Source organism: Erythrolamprus reginae, chromosome 5 (assembly GCF_031021105.1).
Source record: "Erythrolamprus reginae isolate rEryReg1 chromosome 5, rEryReg1.hap1, whole genome shotgun sequence".
Taxonomy (NCBI): Eukaryota; Metazoa; Chordata; class Lepidosauria; order Squamata; family Dipsadidae; genus Erythrolamprus; species Erythrolamprus reginae.
In genome coordinates, this window is record NC_091954.1 from 45,836,905 (window position 1) to 45,855,330 (window position 18,426).

At 43.0% G+C, this 18,426-nt stretch overlaps 1 protein-coding gene across 4 annotated transcripts in view; it reads right to left on the reverse strand.

Annotated features, from left to right (window-relative positions):
- Window positions 1-18,426, reverse strand: part of DOCK1 (dedicator of cytokinesis 1) — a 466,948-nt gene that overhangs the window by 79,300 nt on the left and 369,222 nt on the right. For all 4 annotated transcript variants that reach the window (XM_070752482.1, XM_070752481.1, XM_070752480.1 and 1 more), the window contains exons 39-41: window positions 10,136-10,225; window positions 1,196-1,300; window positions 142-283 (exon numbers count right to left, since the gene is read on the reverse strand). In XM_070752482.1, the coding sequence (XP_070608583.1) occupies window positions 142-283; window positions 1,196-1,300; window positions 10,136-10,225 (337 nt within the window). The remainder of the gene's footprint in view (window positions 1-141; window positions 284-1,195; window positions 1,301-10,135; window positions 10,226-18,426) is intronic.

An 18,426-nucleotide genomic window follows, 5' to 3' on the forward strand; every position in this document is an offset into this window, starting at 1 on the left:
CCCAAAGTTCTTTAGCTTACTTCATGATCACCCAAGTTTGACTAAACCTCACATTATTCAAGAGAAGGTAGGTAAGGTAAGAACACCATAAGTTGTCAACATTCTTATTACATCAAAGCCATAAAAACTTTTAAAGGATACATTGGCCAGGAGAATTTTTAATATCTTCACCAGGAGGTGATGTAGTCTTCATTTTTTCTGCATTAGGAAACTGTGTTAATAATCTTGCTTCAAAATCCTCACGGCGTTCATATTCTTTTCCTCGATAAATAAAAGCTTTGCTCTATAAATAGATATAATATATTTCAAGTTTTTGACAGTTCCACTTAAATATACAAATGCACACAATTTATGATTGAGAATATCTTTGATTGCTTCTGCATTGTAAAAGTAAACATTTCTAGAAACCAAAAGAAAAGAAAATTCTACACAAATCAATAGCTTTTTAATGATCTTGAAAAAAGAATATGCTTCTACTTCTACATATTTACTTAACATTCACCTTTTTAAAATTCTGATACTTTTTTATTAAATGAGTTTAATAAACTTAATAAATTAAGTTTATTTGTATTTCCATTTAGCACATATGCAATTTGTATTATATTTCTACCTTAAAAGAAAGAAATAACGCACTTATTTACTTACTAAGACTCATTTCTTAGGATAGCACTGTTATTTTACATTCTACTCCTTACTCAAATTCAAATATTTTGGATAGCTTTGCTACCTCCCAAGCTGCATTTAGTTATTCAACATTATTAGCATTTATCTATCTCTGTGAAGCCAGCAAGGAAATATGAATCATTTTCTAGCAATATTTTTTAGTAAAACACAGGTAGACTTCATGATTCATTTGGATTTTCATCCAGAGTTCAATCATGGGAAATAAAACATTGGCGAATGACTTACTCAGCTTATATAAACTGGGATGGAAGCACAGAGTTAAATTCTAGAGCATCAGAAAATATCTGAAAATGCATCAAAAGATTAGCCAAAATTCAAGAAGAAAACCAAAATGAGTATTCATTATTCTACCATGACCACCCACTGTATCTTCCACTCTATTTTATTCTCAATAAAATGGATTTATGAACATTTGGAATACTGTCTTTCATTCAAAGTGTATAGAATACATAATGTATTTTTCTGGCCTGCAGCAAAATCAAAGTAGAGAAGGTTTTTTTTTTTAACTTACCCGTAAAAATGTTGGAAATCCTTGTCCATAATAACCAACTGCAAAGTAATCTGGCTTAGGTCTTATTACTTTCACAATATTTTCATAGAACTGTGCTTGTTTTTTCTGTGTTAAAAAAAATATAACTTTTAGAACATTATTTTTCTAGAGATTGTATTTTCTTTTTCTTTATAAACTTTCCCAAACATAGCTACCTACAAATAAGTAACATTTAATGCATTTCACCCTAGGTCTATAGGATGCTACATTAGCAAGGTAAGTTATTTTGTGTGCAAAATATAATCAATAAATGGAAAAGAGAAGATCAATTTCTCTTAATTTGTTTTATTTATGGATTGTGGTGAAAGGTTTTTTTTGCAAATGTTTGCGTTTGTAGTTAAAAGGAAAAAAATCTGAAAAAATTGCAGTTTTTATAGCTGAATCAGGTGGAACAAATATATAATAGTATCTTGCCAAACAGGGCAGACTTTTAATGAGAAGATAAATTAAACTACTATTGGAAGTACTTCTTCTACCTCATTATACTACTGTATGCTTTTGAATGCACCAAGAAAGAGTAACCAAATGCTCAACTCTTAATAATCTAATACTCTACTCTTGGCACTACTACTAAGAGTAGAGCTCAGTGATGGGCTACCAAAATTTTTACTACCACACTGTAGGCGTGGCTTATGCATTTTGTTTCAACATCTTTCAGTGCAAATTGGGTGCTCTGGGGTGGAGCTCCAAATTTTGCTACCGGAACTGCATTCTTGACCATTCCCTTAGGAGATTAGATTAGATTCATTAGATTTATATGCCGCCCCTCTCCGCAAACTCGGGGCGGCTCACAACAAGGTGAAAACAATACATAATAACAAATCCAATTACTGGTAGTGCCCCTTAGTCATAATGCTGCTTTTCTTTTCTAATGTATCTTTTCTAATATCCAGTACTATGTTCAAGAATATTCTTCCCTTATACTCAATTCTTAGATGTGAAACATGTCTGTTTCCTCTGTGGTAACACTGACGCTACAAGAATTGATTGGAAAGTTCTGCATCAAGAGGCCCCAAAGCATTATGTTTATACATTTCTTATTTATAGTACACTTAATCCAGCATCTGATACTGTTTTACCACTTCATAGGTTGCTTTTCAATAGTTCATTCTGCCATAAGATGTTGACTGCCTTGATCCCAAGGGATTCTAGAGAGTATTTTATACACATGCATTTGTATGGGCAACTGTCATTGTATAAACAATGGGATGAATTGGAAACTTTAATTTAAACTTACTTCATCAAATTTATATCCCCTCTCCTCCTCCTCCTCCTTTTGGTGGGAAGAGAGCAGTGTAAGGGTATAGGTGCAGTGTGTGTGTGTGTGTCCTTACTATTCAAGCCCAACATGTTTAATGATATAGGATTTGGGGGCTTTATAATTTGAATAAAAATGTATCTTTACTTTTTATCAGACATAACTTTGAGGTAGCTAAGATGTTTTGCATTTTTAGACTATAATTATGTTAGGAATACATTTCTGGTTCTAGTTTGCTGCTTAGTACAATTCAGATACAGTATCGTAATATTCTTTTACACCAACTTTTACTTAACACTATATAGAAATACTATAAGAGAATGACAGCGCCGGACTTACCCGGCGGCAGGCTTTGCTGGAGGGACCGGGAGACACGGTCCCTCATGGCGGCCGCCATCTTGGATCCCGGGCGAAGTCTCGCGACGCGAGACTTCGCTCGGGAGGTCAGGCCTGATTGGCCAGGCTCCTGATTGGTCCGGGCGGGGCCTGCTGGCCCTATATAAGGGCGAGCAGGCCCGGGGCTCTCCCTTTTCGCCCGGACTGCAGAGCCTCGAGCAGACATTTGGTAGTCTGCTCGCGGCCGCCATTTTGTGGACAGCCTCGTGCGAGGCGCCATTTTGTGGCCTGCTACATTGCGAAAAGCCTTCTTTCACAGCGGAGCCAGCATCGGCTGGGCTCCGCTCCGGTTTGGAGCCCCATTGTGCCCATTGGGGGTGGTGGTGGTGCTGCCTTTTGGTGGCCTTGCGCGTTCGCGGGGGTTGCCTGGGTGGATTGAGGCCTTGTATATAAAAGGCCTGGTGGTGGGGCCTTCCTGCCACCGTATGGAGGGGTCGTGGTTTGCCTCCTGGGGGGTTGCACTTCGGAGGCCTCCTTTTTAGTAGGCCTTGCCTTGTGAGTGCACGGTCCTTTGGGGGGGGTTGTTCACACCCTTTCCCCTTCCTTGTTAAACAACAGTGAAGTCAGGGTTAATGGCCCCAAAAAAGCGGCCAGCTCAGGCCCTCCCGGCCCAACCAGTGGTGCGGCCTAGGAGGGCTGCCAGGCCGTCTGCCCGGGCTCGGGCTGCGGCAGATGGGCCCCCGGTGGTGGTCCCGGTGGTGGGGGGGGGGTTTTATGCCCACGGTCCCTCAACCCGAGGTTTCCCCTTCTCTTTCTTGGGCCAGGGTCCTGGAGCGGCTCGATGACCTGGAGCGGTGGCGGTCGGGTGCTGGCCCGGAGGGGCTTCCCATGACCGCTGCCGCAGCCTGGGGTGCCGACCCCGAAGAGGAGTCATCCCCAGAGGGGCAAGTGGCCCACAACATGCAGACGGCCCACACCACGCAGCTGGCACACACCGTGCAGATGGCCCCGGCGGGGCAGGTGGCCCAGTCGGGGCAGTGGTCATCGTTGCAGGGACCAACAAGGATGGGTCCCCCGTGGATGGCTTCTACCCCTTATGGGGCAGGTGAGGTCGCACCACACGTAGGCACTTCACCGCTCCTTCCCGTGCAGGGTCCCGGGTTCATCCCGCCCGCATTGGGGAGTGGCACCAGCTTCATGGGGGCTGCTGCGGGCACCTGTGGACAGGTCTGGTCCCCGCCGGCTCCGCCAGTAGGGGCCCCGGGGGTATCTTTCCCACCTGGGGCGGGGGTGGGGGGTTGGATCCCTCCTCAGTCGGCCATTATGCCACCGCCCCCTTTTGTGTATCCATCTGGGCTTGGTGTGCTGGGATCGGGGGCCACCACGGTGTGGGACCCGTTCGCCAGCATCAAGCCAGGGGCCATCCCTTGTGGGTTGCCTGCGACGCCTTTAGGTTACCATCTTCACCCGTCGGTGAAGGAGGCAATATGGCGGGGGGAGTATGTCGACCTTTTCTCCATTTTAAACAGGGAGGTCCCTAAACAGGACAAGGAGGTGGTCCCTGGGGAGAAGGTTAAGAAAACAAAGGTAACAAAGTGTTTCAGTTTTTGGCTGTACGCTTTTCTGACCTTTGCGTCGGTAGTAATTCAGAGGCAGCCGGGTAGGGCCGCTGCCTTGCTGAAATATATCGACCTCATTGCGAGGGCCCACTTTGAATATGGGGGAACAATATGGAGGCATTACGATAAGGGGTTCAGGATGCGTATTGCCCATGACCCCTACTTGCCCTGAGATATGGTGGTTCCGAACCTTTGGTTCCAGGCCACGCATATGTCGGGGAAGGAGGGCTGCGATAGGACTGATAGCGGTCACTTTATGGAAGAGGAGCCCGCGACGCCCGCGCCGGCCAAGGCCGTGGCGGGCGTCGTTGGGAGAGGGGCCTCTTTGGTGTGCCACGAGTTCGCTGCAAAGGGGGCGTGTTTTCGTCCCATTTGCAGGTTTCGTCACGCCTGCGGGAGTTGTGGGGGGAACCATTCCGCAGTCGTGTGCCCCCGCCCCAAGAAGGGGGCTGAAAAGAAGGGCGGGGGTCCCCCAAAGCCTCCCCCACCTGTTGGGGGAAAAGGGGCCCAGCCCAATTAAGTTGCGAGTGCTTGAGGGTTGGTTGGGTGACTACCACCCTCGCCTGAGAGCGGACGCTCTCTGGCTAGGCTTCTCAGAGGGGTTTCGGATCCCTTACATGGGCGTTAGGAAGGCCTTCCTGTCTGACAACCTTAGGTCGGTTGTTGGTCATGAAGACATTGTTAGGGAGAAGATTCGGAAGGAGGTGGCCGAGGGCAGGGTCCTCGGGCCCTTCCCGGAACTGCCCTTCCCGAATCTTCGTGTGTCTCCCTTAGGTGTGGTCCCCAAAAAGGCGAGTGGTGAATTTAGGTTGATTCACCATTTGTCTTTTCCAAAAGGGGAGTCAGTGAATGATTTCATTCCTGACGAGCTGTGTTCAGTCCGGTATGCATCCTTTGATGCAGCCGTGACTATGGTTAGGGAGTGTGGGGTGGGAGCCCTTATGGGTAAATGCGACATTAAGTCGGCATTCCGGCTCCTCCCCATACACCCAGACGACTTTGAGCTGTTGGGCTTCCATTTCGAAGGGGGTTATTACGTGGACAGAGCCTTGCCCATGGGTTGCTCTGTCTCGTGCTCTCTTTTCGAGAGTTTTAGCACCTTTTTGGAGTGGGCGCTCAGGAGGCAAAGTGGTCTGGGTACTGTCGTTCACTACCTTGATGATTTCCTGTTGGCGGGGCCTGCGCATTCGGAGCAATGTTTTGCTCTGATGCGGGGCTTCGAAGCCCTTTGTGCTCAATTGGGGGTGCCTTTAGCCTCTGAGAAGACCGAAGGCCCCGCTACCAGGATTACCTTTCTGGGTATTGAATTGGACTCAGAGGAGCAATCTTCCAGATTGCCCCTAGAGAAGTTGGTCAAGATTAAACGGAAGCTTGATGAGGTACTGGGCTGCCGGAAGGTTACCCTACGGCAGCTTCAGGAATTGGCAGGCATTCTTAATTTTGCCTGTCGGGTAGTTGTTCCTGGTAGGGCTTTTTCCAGGAGGTTGTATGATGCGATGAAGGGGCTCCGTTTGCCCCATCATCGTACCCGCCTCTGCGCTGGGGTTCAGGGCTGACCTCGGTGTGTGGCGAGATTTCTTGGTCAGGTTTAATGGTCTGTCTTTCTGGCGGCACGAGCTTCTTTTGGAAGCTGAGTTGCAGCTCTGCTCTGATGCTGCGGGGACTTGTGGTTTCGGGGTAGTGTTAGGTGACCAGTGGTGCTGGTCGGCATGGCCTCCGGAATGGAGTGCCTCTTCGTTGGTTAAGGACCTGACGTTCTTGGAGCTCTTCCCCTTAATAGTGGCCTTAGAGCTTTGGGGGGAGCAGTTTAGGGACAAGACCGTGCACTTTTGGTGTGACAACCTAGCGGTTGTCCATGTGGTGAATGCCCTGTCCTCAAAGAGCGACAGGGTCATGCGGCTTGTCCGCCATTTTGTGCACAGGTCCTTGTCTCTAAACGCATTGTTTTTGGCTAAGCATGTCCCCGGGTTGGAGAACGGGGTCGCTGATGCCTTGTCCCGTGGTCAGTTGTCCAGGTTTCGGACCCTGGCCCCGTGGGCCCGAGAGTTGCCAGAAGCGTTCCCCAGCCACCTCTGGAGTCTGGGGGGGATCCAGAGTGGTGGAGAGACGAGGCATCCCGGGCAATCTCCTTGTCTGTAGCGCCCGGCACCCTCAGGGCATACCAGCGTGCAGGTAAGGAGTTTGGGGAGTTCAGGAAGGGCAGGGGTTACCAGCTTAGTTGGCCTGTCCCTGTAGAGCACTTGGCCGAGTTTTGCGTCCAGCTTAGGCAGCGTGGCCTGTCAGTTAGGACGATCCGGTCACGGTTAGCCGGCCTCGCCTTTCTGTCCGAGGCGGGGGGGTTTGCTGATCTTTCGGGTGACTTTCGCATCCGGAAGATGCTGGAAGGCTGGCTTAGGGAGCAAGCGGGGGCCCCTGGTGACACTCGTCAGGCTCTGATGGTGGAGCAGCTGTCTTTAATCAACGTGGTTTTTGGCAGTCTGTGTTCCTCATTGTATGAGGCCCGTCTTTTTAGGGCAGCGACTTGCGTCATGTTTTTTGGGGCCCTTAGGGTCAGCGAGGCCATGGCTTCATCTCAGGCTGACATTTCGCTCCGAGCCTTCCAGTATGCTGATCTGGCCTTTAGACAAGGGGGGGGTGTCCCTTGTAGTAAGGCGGTCTAAGACAGATCAGCTGCACAGAGGGGTTACTATCCAACTTAGTGCGGCCACCGACCAGTCGGTGTGTCCGGTGGCCGCCCTACAGCTTTATTGTGGTATGCGGGGGTCAGGTCCGGGGTACCTGTTTAGACATGGGGATGGGACCCCTCTGACCCGTTTCCAATTTTGGGTGCTAGTATCCAGGGCAATGGCCCAGGTGGGCATGGATCCCTCCGGTTACGGAACGCATTCGTTCCGTATCGGCGCCGCCACTAGCGCGGCACTTTCTGGTTTCCCGGCCCATCGGATTCGGGAGATCGGCCGCTGGCGGTCAGCGGCATATTTGGGTTATGTTAGGCCCGCTGAGGATCCTAGGCAGGGCTTAGGCTAGGTAACCTCTGTGTGTGTGTGTGTCCTCTTGCAGGTCCCCAGGCTAACATGAAACCGACGGCGCTGCTGTGTGGCCACAGCATGATTTTTTGGGCCGGCTGCTCGGCAGCCAGGAGCGCCATCGGGACCCAGCTGTCCCTGGGGCAGTGGGTCAGGGTTGCCTGGATGGGCCGGAGAGGTATGCGGTGGGAGGGTCTCCTACCGGCGTTGCTGGGCGGTCAGCATTCTGTGGCTGCACCCGGCAGTATGGGGGGCGGCTCCTGGAGTCGTGCCCAAGTGGGTTTGGGTGGGCAGCGTCCTGTGGCCGCACCCAGGTGGCTGGTATTGCATTTAGGTGGCAATGACCTGTGCATACTGGGAGGCCTGGCGCTGATCATTCAGGCACGCGAAGACCTTCGAAGGCTTCGTGAGGTATGGCCCACCACGCAAGTGGTGTGGTCAGAAATATTACCTAGGCTTGTGTGGAGGGACTCCTCTTCCCTTAGGGCCATTCACCGGGCTAGGCGACGGGTGAATAGGGCTATGGGTAAAACAATTAGGGAACTAGGTGGGGTTGTAGTGCCCCATCCCCTTATCACAATAGACCGGCCATGGCTTTACCGGGCCGATGGCGTTCACCTGTCTGAGCAGGGGAACGCCATTTTCTTACAGGACCTGCAGCGGTCTCTGCGTGAGCTGGTGCAGCTAGAGGGGGGAGTCGGGGGGCCAAGATAGAGATCTGATCCCCACTCCTGTGGCAGGTTAGGGGCGGAAAACTGGGGTGGTTTAGCAACCGCGCGTTCTCCCTTGGGCATCTTTGGGGATGATTGACAGGTTCTCCGCAAGCTCATGGAGGGAGTTTCTGCCTGAGCAGCTGGGGGGAACCTGTCTTTGGGCCCTGCACCTTTAATTCCCGGATTCGGGTTAGCCGGTGGGACCCCCCTCATGCACAGCATGGCAGGGTCGCAGGTGACGGCCTGGCCCTCACCTGGACTTGCATCGAGATACGCCCATGAGTTGCCCAGGAATGTTTTTGGCATAACGTCATTTCCGCCCCGGAAGTATTTGTTTGACCCTGCAGGTCCATTTCCGGGTCATAGTTGATTATGCTAATTTATGCAAAGTATTGAATAAATTATGCAAATTTATGTTAATAAAAATGACCCAATTTAAATCCAGCTCTTGTGTCCGTGTCGTTACTCCGTCTCTCCAGCAATGACAGCGCCGGACTTACCCGGCGGCAGGCTTTGCTGGAGGGACCGGGAGACACGGTCCCTCATGGCGGCCGCCATCTTGGATCCCGGGCGAAGTCTCGCGACGCGAGACTTCGCTCGGGAGGTCAGGCCTGATTGGCCAGGCTCCTGATTGGTCCGGGCGGGGCCTGCTGGCCCTATATAAGGGCGAGCAGGCCCGGGGCTCTCCCTTTTCGCCCGGACTGCAGAGCCTCGAGCAGACACCCGCCCGCCCTCCACTATTTTGCAGTGTGCTTAGGGGTCGCCCTTAGGGGGCCGAATGGGAATTTTTTGCAGTTCTGCCTCTTAGCCGAGCTGTTTTTTCGCCCATTCCACACTGAGGTGATGGATGTGCGGTTAGGGGGTGCTTGCATTTTATTAGGTTAATTGGCTTACCTTTGGTCATTTGGGTAAGCAGGTTAGGGGCGGAAAACTGGGGTGGTTTAGCAACCGCGCGTTCTCCCTTGGGCATCTTTGGGGATGATTGACAGGTTCTCCGCAAGCTCATGGAGGGAGTTTCTGCCTGAGCAGCTGGGGGGAACCTGTCTTTGGGTCCTGCACCTTTAATTCCCGGATTCGGGTTAGCCGGTGGGACCCCCCTCATGCACAGCATGGCAGGGTCGCAGGTGACGGCCTGGCCCTCACCTGGACTTGCATCGAGATACGCCCATGAGTTGCCCAGGAATGTTTTTGGCATAACGTCATTTCCACCCCGGAAGTATTTGTTTGACCCTGCAGGTCCATTTCCGGGTCATAGTTGATTATGCTAATTTATGCAAAGTATTGAATAAATTATGCAAATTTATGTTAATAAAAATGACCCAATTTAAATCCAGCTCTTGTGTCCGTGTCGTTACTCCGTCTCTCCAGCAATAGGAGGTACTTGAAGGTATATCACAATTTAGTATACGCAAAGAACAAGAGAGACCATAATTACATACCCATCTGAAAATATATGCAAAGAAATTTGCTAAACCTTTCTGTGTACAAAGTTTCACAAGCTAATTGTTTAGTAATAAACATTTCAGTATAACTATGTGGTAAACTCTGTTCTTAAAACACGCAGAGACCACTACTGAAGTCATCCTCACTTAATAACACAAAAGATTCTTGCTTAACAACAGCAACCAGAATTGTTTAGAATTGTTATTGCTAGATGATTTGATCATACAATACTGAGTTTTATTATTTCTGCTTAGTAACAAAAATTACGATCCTGATTATTGTGCAATGACTACCTAAACTCTAAAACTGGTAGTAAATACGCTTTGTTAAAAGTCATATTTCTAATTCCAATTACTTTTTTGGAATTACTTTTTAATATGTTGTGAAATATGCTGTGTTCAGATATCACCATAGCCCTATGTGAATTTGCTTTGTAATTAATACTGAGATACTTATGTTAAGTATTGTGACAAGAGTCATTTACAGTGAGTTAAAGACAAACCTACCAGTACGTCACTAAGTTGTTCATAATCAAACATTTCATTTTCATATTGTTCTGCAAGCTCTTTGCCCAAGACAATGGCTTCTTCCCACATCTGTGAAAAATATAATTACAATTTAATTACATTAAATTAAAACATCTTTTTAAATTTTCACTGTTTAAAACCAAAACCCAGTTAATATTTTTTCAACAACAGCAATAACAATTTCAATATTATCTCTGCTTACTGACAGATTCTAGTTAGTCATTCAAGGTGACTAATCAGAAAGATAAACATAAAAAGTTATATAAAGACACTTAAATAATGAAAGTATTAACCAATTCAGATGAAACTGCCCTGACTAGAGAGAAATATTCTGATTAGTGTTGGGCGAACTGAACTTGCAAAGTTTGGCATGCCGAACCTGAACCCAAACTCTTTTAAAAGTTCAGGTTTGGCGTTTGGCGTTCGCTCAAACACCACAAAGCACCGCCGCCCGGGAGGAGAGTGGGGAATCCCATTGTGGGATTCCCCACCTCCTTTTGCTTGCAGCGCTGCAAGCAAAAAGAGGTGGGGAATCCTACGATGGGATTCCGGGGGCGGGGCTTTGACATCAGAGAGACTCCTTCCTGGCTGGCCGAAACGGGAAGGAAGCCCTGCCCCCGGAATCCCATCATGGGATTCCCTACCTCATTTTGCTTGCAGCGCCACTGCGGCATCCTTTTCCGTAAAAATAAAAGGAAGCAAAAGGGGAATTCCCCACCTCCTTGTTTATTTTTATGGAAAAGAACGCTGTAGCGGCACTGCTGCTGTTCGGTTTCAGGTTCTGCAAACTCACCCGAACTTCACGGCAAAGTTCGGGTGAGTCCGCCAAACCCGAACTTCGTTGGGTTTGCCCAACAATAATTCTGATTAATTTCATAAAAGTAGAAGTATGGAACTCAGTTATCCTACACTACCTTTCACAGTATGGAAGAAGTATAGAAGGTGACCTTTTTACAAAAAGCTATGACTACATATAACCGAGTGTATAAATCTTACAAAGTGCTGTTATAACCTAGTGTTGCAGAGATTAGCAAAAATGTATTCCTACAAAGCAACAAGAATTATTGAAGGCTATTGACAGAAGAAACAAGAATATCAGATTTATGGGCATGGAAATAACAAGTTGCCAAAATAGGAGAAAATAGTCAATCCAGGTCATGTATAGGCTTGTTTTCCTGTTCTTACAGTTCTCCGAAATCATTTTATCAATTAGGAGCTGGTCTTTCGTACCTCTGCTTTGTCTTTTATTGCCCTTTTGCTCCACTGGCATAATGTCAGTTTCTTCTAGGTAGTTGTGAATTCTGTCAGCTTTGATACCTGTCAGCAGTTTGAGCATGGTCGGCAAACATGTTATTGGCCTGTAATTTCCTGGTATGGCTCCTTTCACTGCATCTTTTTTTATTAAATATGTTCTGCCAGTTGTAAGCCATTCACTGATATTTCCTGTCTGCAGCATTTTATTGAACAATTCGGCCATTTTTCCATGCAGGCTGGTCAGGTATTTCAGCCGAAAACCATGCACCTGATCAGTGCCAGGGGATGTCCAGTTATTTACTTTCTTCACTGTTTTTGCGATCATTTCAGGTGTTATTTCCAGCTGCTGCATATTGCGCTTTGAGAATTTTTTCTCAAACTCCTTTATCCACCCAGCAGTTTTGCTATAGTCCTTTCTGACCTCCCAGAGATCTTTCCAGAACTTTGTTGTTATTTTCACCTCTGGCTTTTCAATTTTCTTATCTGTTTTCTGATGCAGGTTTTGGTAGAACTGCCTCTGGTTGGATTGAAATGTTTGATTCTGCCTGTACTGGGTGATCCTAGGTTCACATCGCTCAATTTTCCTGACTGTCGCTGTTATCTGCTGCTTTACAATTTCCAGAGCTTCCTCGATCTTTCTTGTACTAAGCCAGTACTTTTTTGTCAAATAGTCTTTGATCTTCTGATTGTTCAGTTCTGCTCTTTAATGTTCTTCAAGTTACTTGCATCTGATCTCAAGCTTTTGATTTTCAGTTCTAGTCGGATTTTCCATTTTGGTTTTCCAGTTGGTTTTCCGATTGGTTTCTGTTGCAGTAATTCTAGTTCTTCAGTTACTATCACAGCTGTACTGTAGGCAAGCTGATTCAATTCTTCAATTGAAGTTACATTGACAGTTGCAAGTGCAGAGTTAATATCTTCCATTAGTGGGACAAGTCATTTCTTGCTTATGTTTTTTAAGGCTGGCAGTCTCTTTCACTCTGCGAAATTATTATTATTATTATTATTATCATCATCATCATTATTATACATTTAAAATTCAATTGAAGCAGCTATATGCATTTTTTGTTTTCTTTAGTTTTTGTCTTTAAGTCAATCTTCCCTCCTAGTGACTTTCTGGCCATGTCATTGTAATTATCTTTGCAAATTTTTTAAAAAGTAGATTGCAATTGTCTCCTTTCTAGGCTGAGAAGAATTGTCTGCACTAAAGTCACCCAGCTGTCTTTGCGCGTAACATGGTGTCTATAATGCATGGTCTATAATGCATGAAGGCATGATTGTGTCTTTATCCATAAAAAGAATATATGAACTTTGCATCAGTATTGACATTTCACCCAACAGTACTGAATATCCAGGGTAGGGGGTAATACATCTATATGTCACAACAAACTGCGTTACAGTAGGTAGTTATCATAGGGGAAATATGATCCATCCATGGGAAAACTCCTACCATAGTTAAGTATGAACTAGTACTGTGTTTAATATGTGAGAATAACCAGGTTACAAATCAGAAGACTGAATAGTCTTCTCTTAGACATGAAGGCTTTGGGCCAGTTCACCACCTTGAGTTATTTATAAAAATAAAGTTGGGATATAAACCAATAAAAAATAAAGCTCATGTCAGTTTAATTATGCTTTCAGGATTTCTATTTTGCCTTTCACTATAAGTCAATAAAACCAATAAGCAAATATCATTTTGTTAATTAATAGCCCCTGTAGTCAAAGCAGAGAAATTAAACAGAAAAGGAAAACTTAAAAGGAATATTTGGAAAGGTTCATTTGAGTCAGTATGAAGGGAAACCAGTGAGAAAGAGCAACTGTATTAATGAAAAAAAAAAATGAAATGGTAGAAACTAAAAACTTGAAAAATACCTGAAATAAGGGAAGCATTAGTAAAACTTGTGAAGAAACTATTACAATTTGCACATTTGACTGGCAAAACATTGGGTTACTTACTCTAATTAAAGTAAAAGAGCTATATAATTTATTCTGAAAAGATCAGACATCAATAAAATTATTTTTTTTTAATGGCAGGAAATCAGAAGAATATATTAAAAAGATCTATTCGTTCAGCTATATTATTTCTTTGGTTTATAGTTTACTTTTATCAAATTCAAATGCAAGTTGATACCTCCATGGTTTCCTTTAAAATTACATGCAGATCCTACTGTAGGAAGAGTGGCTAATTCAGTATTTCAGGTAGTTTCCTGCTGAGACCTACATGAAAATTACTTTTTTAAAACCATGAGTTGTATTGGTGAAGTCCTCTGCACTTGGGTTAAAGAAATTGCTTTTCTCTCTCATATATTAATGTAAATAACAGTGGTGTACAACTAACATTAAATGGATTCTCAAGAATATTTTATTTTTATTTTACTTTTCTTCATAACTTCCTTAGTCTGTTGCCCCCCCTTTTTTTCTATTTCCCTTTCTCCTGTATTAATTTTTTTACTCTCCTTTGTCTTATTTGCAGCAGTCCCACTTTGAAAAGTAGCCATTTTAGCTTATGTTTCATAAAAATAAGTTTCATAGGCATAAATAAAAATAAATAACTAGCATTTTATTCCAAAATTGTTTATCTAGTCATTAGAAGTAATAACGTTAAAATGGATAGACAAATTGCTCTTCTACAGTATACAGTACTTGTAATCATCAGTAAAGTACAAGATGTACTTCAGTTGATAATTAGAGAATATCTCAGTGGCTTCCTAATCAACAGGAGTGAAATATGGAATGATGAGCACTCTCAGGGCATCAGTTTTCTAAATATAGGTCTATTTTATCTTTCTCTTATTATCAGTATTTAGATGGAAGATTCCCAAAGGTGCTACCCAAAGGTGTATATTTCAGTAGTTGAATTTCCTTGATCAATGTACTGATGACAACTTTAGGAAACAAGTGCTGTATTTTCATTTTTTCATTCCCAACTGAGAAGCTGAGATATTTTCTCATCTTATTTATTTCTGTCCTCTACTGAAAAGATCTTCAGAAGTTTCCTTCACTTATTTCTTATAAATGGACATAAATGCTCCGTGGGGTATCATTTAGATCTTCACACAAACTTACATGAAATTTTCTTTAGCTTTACGTGCATGAACTGTGGGAAAAATGCATTTGAAATGCTTCAAAAGAAATGTTTTCAAAACTCTGAAACTACCATTGCCAATTTGAATTTTATTATGAACTGTTTTTATCAAGTAGATATAAAAAAATCTTTACATCACTAATAATATCCTCCTGTCTTTCTTGGATTTATCTCTTTTGCGTATTTCCTACATATGTGCAGTATATACAGCCCTAATATATGTAATTATACAGTTTATGCATAGTATGTTTATGTGTATGTTTTGCTTTTTAGTGACTTTTAATTATTAGATTTGTTATACATTGTTTTATTATTGTTGTGAGCCGCCCCAAGTCTACGGAGAGGAGCGGCATACAAATCTAATAAATAATAAATAATAAATAATAATAAATTATCGTTTGAAAGCTAGATAAGGATCCTTGAGAAAATGTGAAGCACTCAAGAAATAATGTTATCTGAAACTTAATTTCATTAAACACATGTACAGTCAAATGTCATATGTAATCTGGTTACTGAATTAATCCATTTCCTGATTTATATCGACTCACAAGTTAACCCAAAGGATCAGGCTTGCAGATCAGAGGAAGACACACAAACATACATAACAACCAACTAATGTTAAAATTAACAAAGGTCACATGCTATGAAAATATGGAGAATAACATGATTGGAAGGGAATTTGGCAGTCTTCTAGTCCAACCTCCTACTTGAGCAGGAAACCTATACTATTCCAGACAAATGGTTGTTCAATATCTTCTACAAACCTCCAGTAATGGAGCACCCACAATTTCTGGAGAAATGTCATTTCATTAATATTGGATAATGATTAATTATCCTCGCTAGGAAGTCTTGGCTCTCTCTTTAATGCTCTTCCACCTGTTACATCCTTCCCTGAAGTTCTTTGGAGAATATGTTTCTCTTTTCTTTCAGAGCTCCTCAAATACTGGAATATTGCTACTATATCATCTCTACTTCTCTTCATAAGTCTAGAACAGTGTTTCCCAACCTTGGCAACTTGAAGATATCTGGACTTCAACTCCCCGAATTCCCCAGCCAGCAAATGCTGGCTGGGGAATTCTGGGAGTTGAAGTCCAGATATCTTCAAGTTGTCAAGGTTGGGAAACACTGGTCTAGAATATCTATTTCTGTTGATTCAGCCTAGGACTTTTTTTGGCAGATGCAGCACAGTGATGGTTCATAAAGTGATGGTCTACTAAGACACCTGGATCTCTCTGTTGAGTCAGGTACCACTATTTTATACATGTGCTTCCCCCCTTGCCTAAGTGTTAGGCTTTCCTTTTCTTATCACTGAACTGAATTTTGATTGGTAGGGCCAAGTGATCAAATCTGTCAAGAACCTTCTGAATCTTGAGTTGGTCTTCCAAAATGCTAGCTATTATTCCTAGCTTGGTGTTGTTTGCAAATTTGATGAATTCTCATTCTACCCCCTCATGTAGATCATTAATGAAAATGTTGAAGAACAGTGAACCTAGAATAGAACCTTGAAGTACTCCACTACATGCTTCCCTTCACTAAATTGTGTGTTAAACTCACGGTCTGCAGGCTGAGTGCATCATAGGCTGACCACCTTCCCCCTGGTTTATCATGTCCTTTGTGAATCATGTGCTGATTCCATTTTGCTGAGTAACACATATGGAAGTATGAAGACAACCCATGAAGGATTAAAATCTATCCCATATGATATATTGTAGACCAGATGCTGATCTTAGATTACTAATTATTGGCTATAGTATTGGAGGTTTGGGCTGTTATACTTCTGTAATATATGGGGATTTAAGAATAATTGGAGTAAGCATTTATCTTACTGTATAAAAAAATCAGCTCAACATAATCATCATGGTGCCATGGATACAAAAGGCTTTGTTAAAATCAAGATACATCTACTGCATTTGCACATTCTATTAAGTAAATTACCCAATCAAAAATGAGATTAGGTTACTCTGGCAAAGCTTTTCTTGGAAAATTCATACTGACTTCTAGTAGCTATCACATTGTTTTCAAGATGATTACAGATATATCTCTTTATGATATGTTACAGAATCTTTCCAATAATTAATGTCACACTGAATGGTCCAAGGCCTTTATTTTTTCCTTCCAGAAGGTATGAATATCATTGCACCCCCTTCTTCAATTGTTTGGTACTTCACCCTCTCACTATATTTAACACAGACATTAAATAAAGATTTAACCAAAGTATCTGTTATTTCCTTCAGAATTCTAGAATGGAATCATATGGTCTACCAATTCAAGGTAAACAGACATTACTTGACCACATTTCTGTCATCCTCCTTCATTCTGCTCTTTATTATTATTTGTGGAAAAATTACTCTCCTGAGACTGAATGTAAGATGGAAATTGAGTAGTTTTGTCTTTCCTTTCCTTTCCTTTTCTTTGTGAGCAGCTGGTATAGAGATTCCTTTCTTCTTCCTTTTTAAAAAACACACTTGAAGAAGCTCCTTTTTTGTTGTTCTTTTCCCCCCAACTTCAGCTCATTCCGAGCCTTAACGTTTCTTAAACAATCTTTGCAGTATATAGAAGAATTCTTCCTTGGTGACCAATCATTTTTCCACTTATTATATGTATCCTTGTTTAAAAAGAACTGTACATTCAGGTTGACAGAGGGCAATCTACATTTTAGTAGCTTCTTCCCAGTATCCAGTAAAGATTATTATCACTTCAGACAGGGTTGTGAAACCCAGAAGCTGATTTCAAGCCTTGAGCCTAACCAAGCCATGACAAACTGAATGTGTGAGATTTCTTCTAAAGTCATGTCTGAGACTCTGACAATATCCTTCTCCTTTGCACAAACCGTGTTTCAGGGCTTCCATTGCCAATCAATACAGTTTTCATTATAAAAATGGCTATGTGTATTCAAACTTCTCACATTTTCTCAATGCGAAGAGCCACATAAAGCAAGTTCAAAGTTTCAGATAGAACATTCAAAGACAATGAAATACTAATAACATTTGTTACATAAATGCTAACAAATAAATAAATAAAATTGCTGATCTTTTAAAATGCAAAAGGAAGGAAGAAAAGTAAATACCTAGCAGCGCACAGACTAAGCTGCCTTCTACTCCTTTTTATTATTGATTGATTGATTGATTGGATTTGTATACCGCCCCTCTTCGTGGACTTTGGGTGGCTCATTTTTCTATTTATGACTACACTACTATACACAATTAGGGTCCAAATAAAAAATGAAGTTGTTTGAGAAAACAATGTTCTTGCAAACTGTGAATTCCTCATTTTGTAAAGGTTAAGATATTATAAACAGATACTTTTTTTGGTGTTCATAAAGAGTTCATTAATATCAATCCAGCTTTCTAATTCAGTTTATTTCACTATCCGAAAATTCATCTTTAAAAGCTATCCCTGTTATTTCCTTTTAGAGATAGCTACATAGAACAGATTGGATACGTTTTGCTAACCCCCAAGCCTATCATTAATTATTATTTATCACATTTGTACATTATTTTTCTTTTCAGACTTACAGGAAAGACAACATATGAATGTGATGAATTACATTTCTTACTGTTAACACAAAGCAACTCACTGAAAATATATATATTTTCTCTACTGAGAAGAGGAGGTTAAAAATGAATTCTAAAACCTGAAGTGTTCAATAACATCTGGTCCATCTTTAGGTTTAAACAACTGATACTGATACTGATAATAATAAAAATATAATAATGGAGATTTTATTTATTGGATTTGTATTGGATTTGTATGCCGCCCCTGCCCGAGTCCACGGAGAGGGGCGGCATACAAATCCAATACAAATCCAATAAATAAAATCTCCATTATTATATTTTTGTCAAAATAATCATGCAGACAACTTGCACTTGTCTCAATAATAATTTGTCTCAATAATAATAACTCAATAATACTTGCTAGTCCAATTATGTAATTT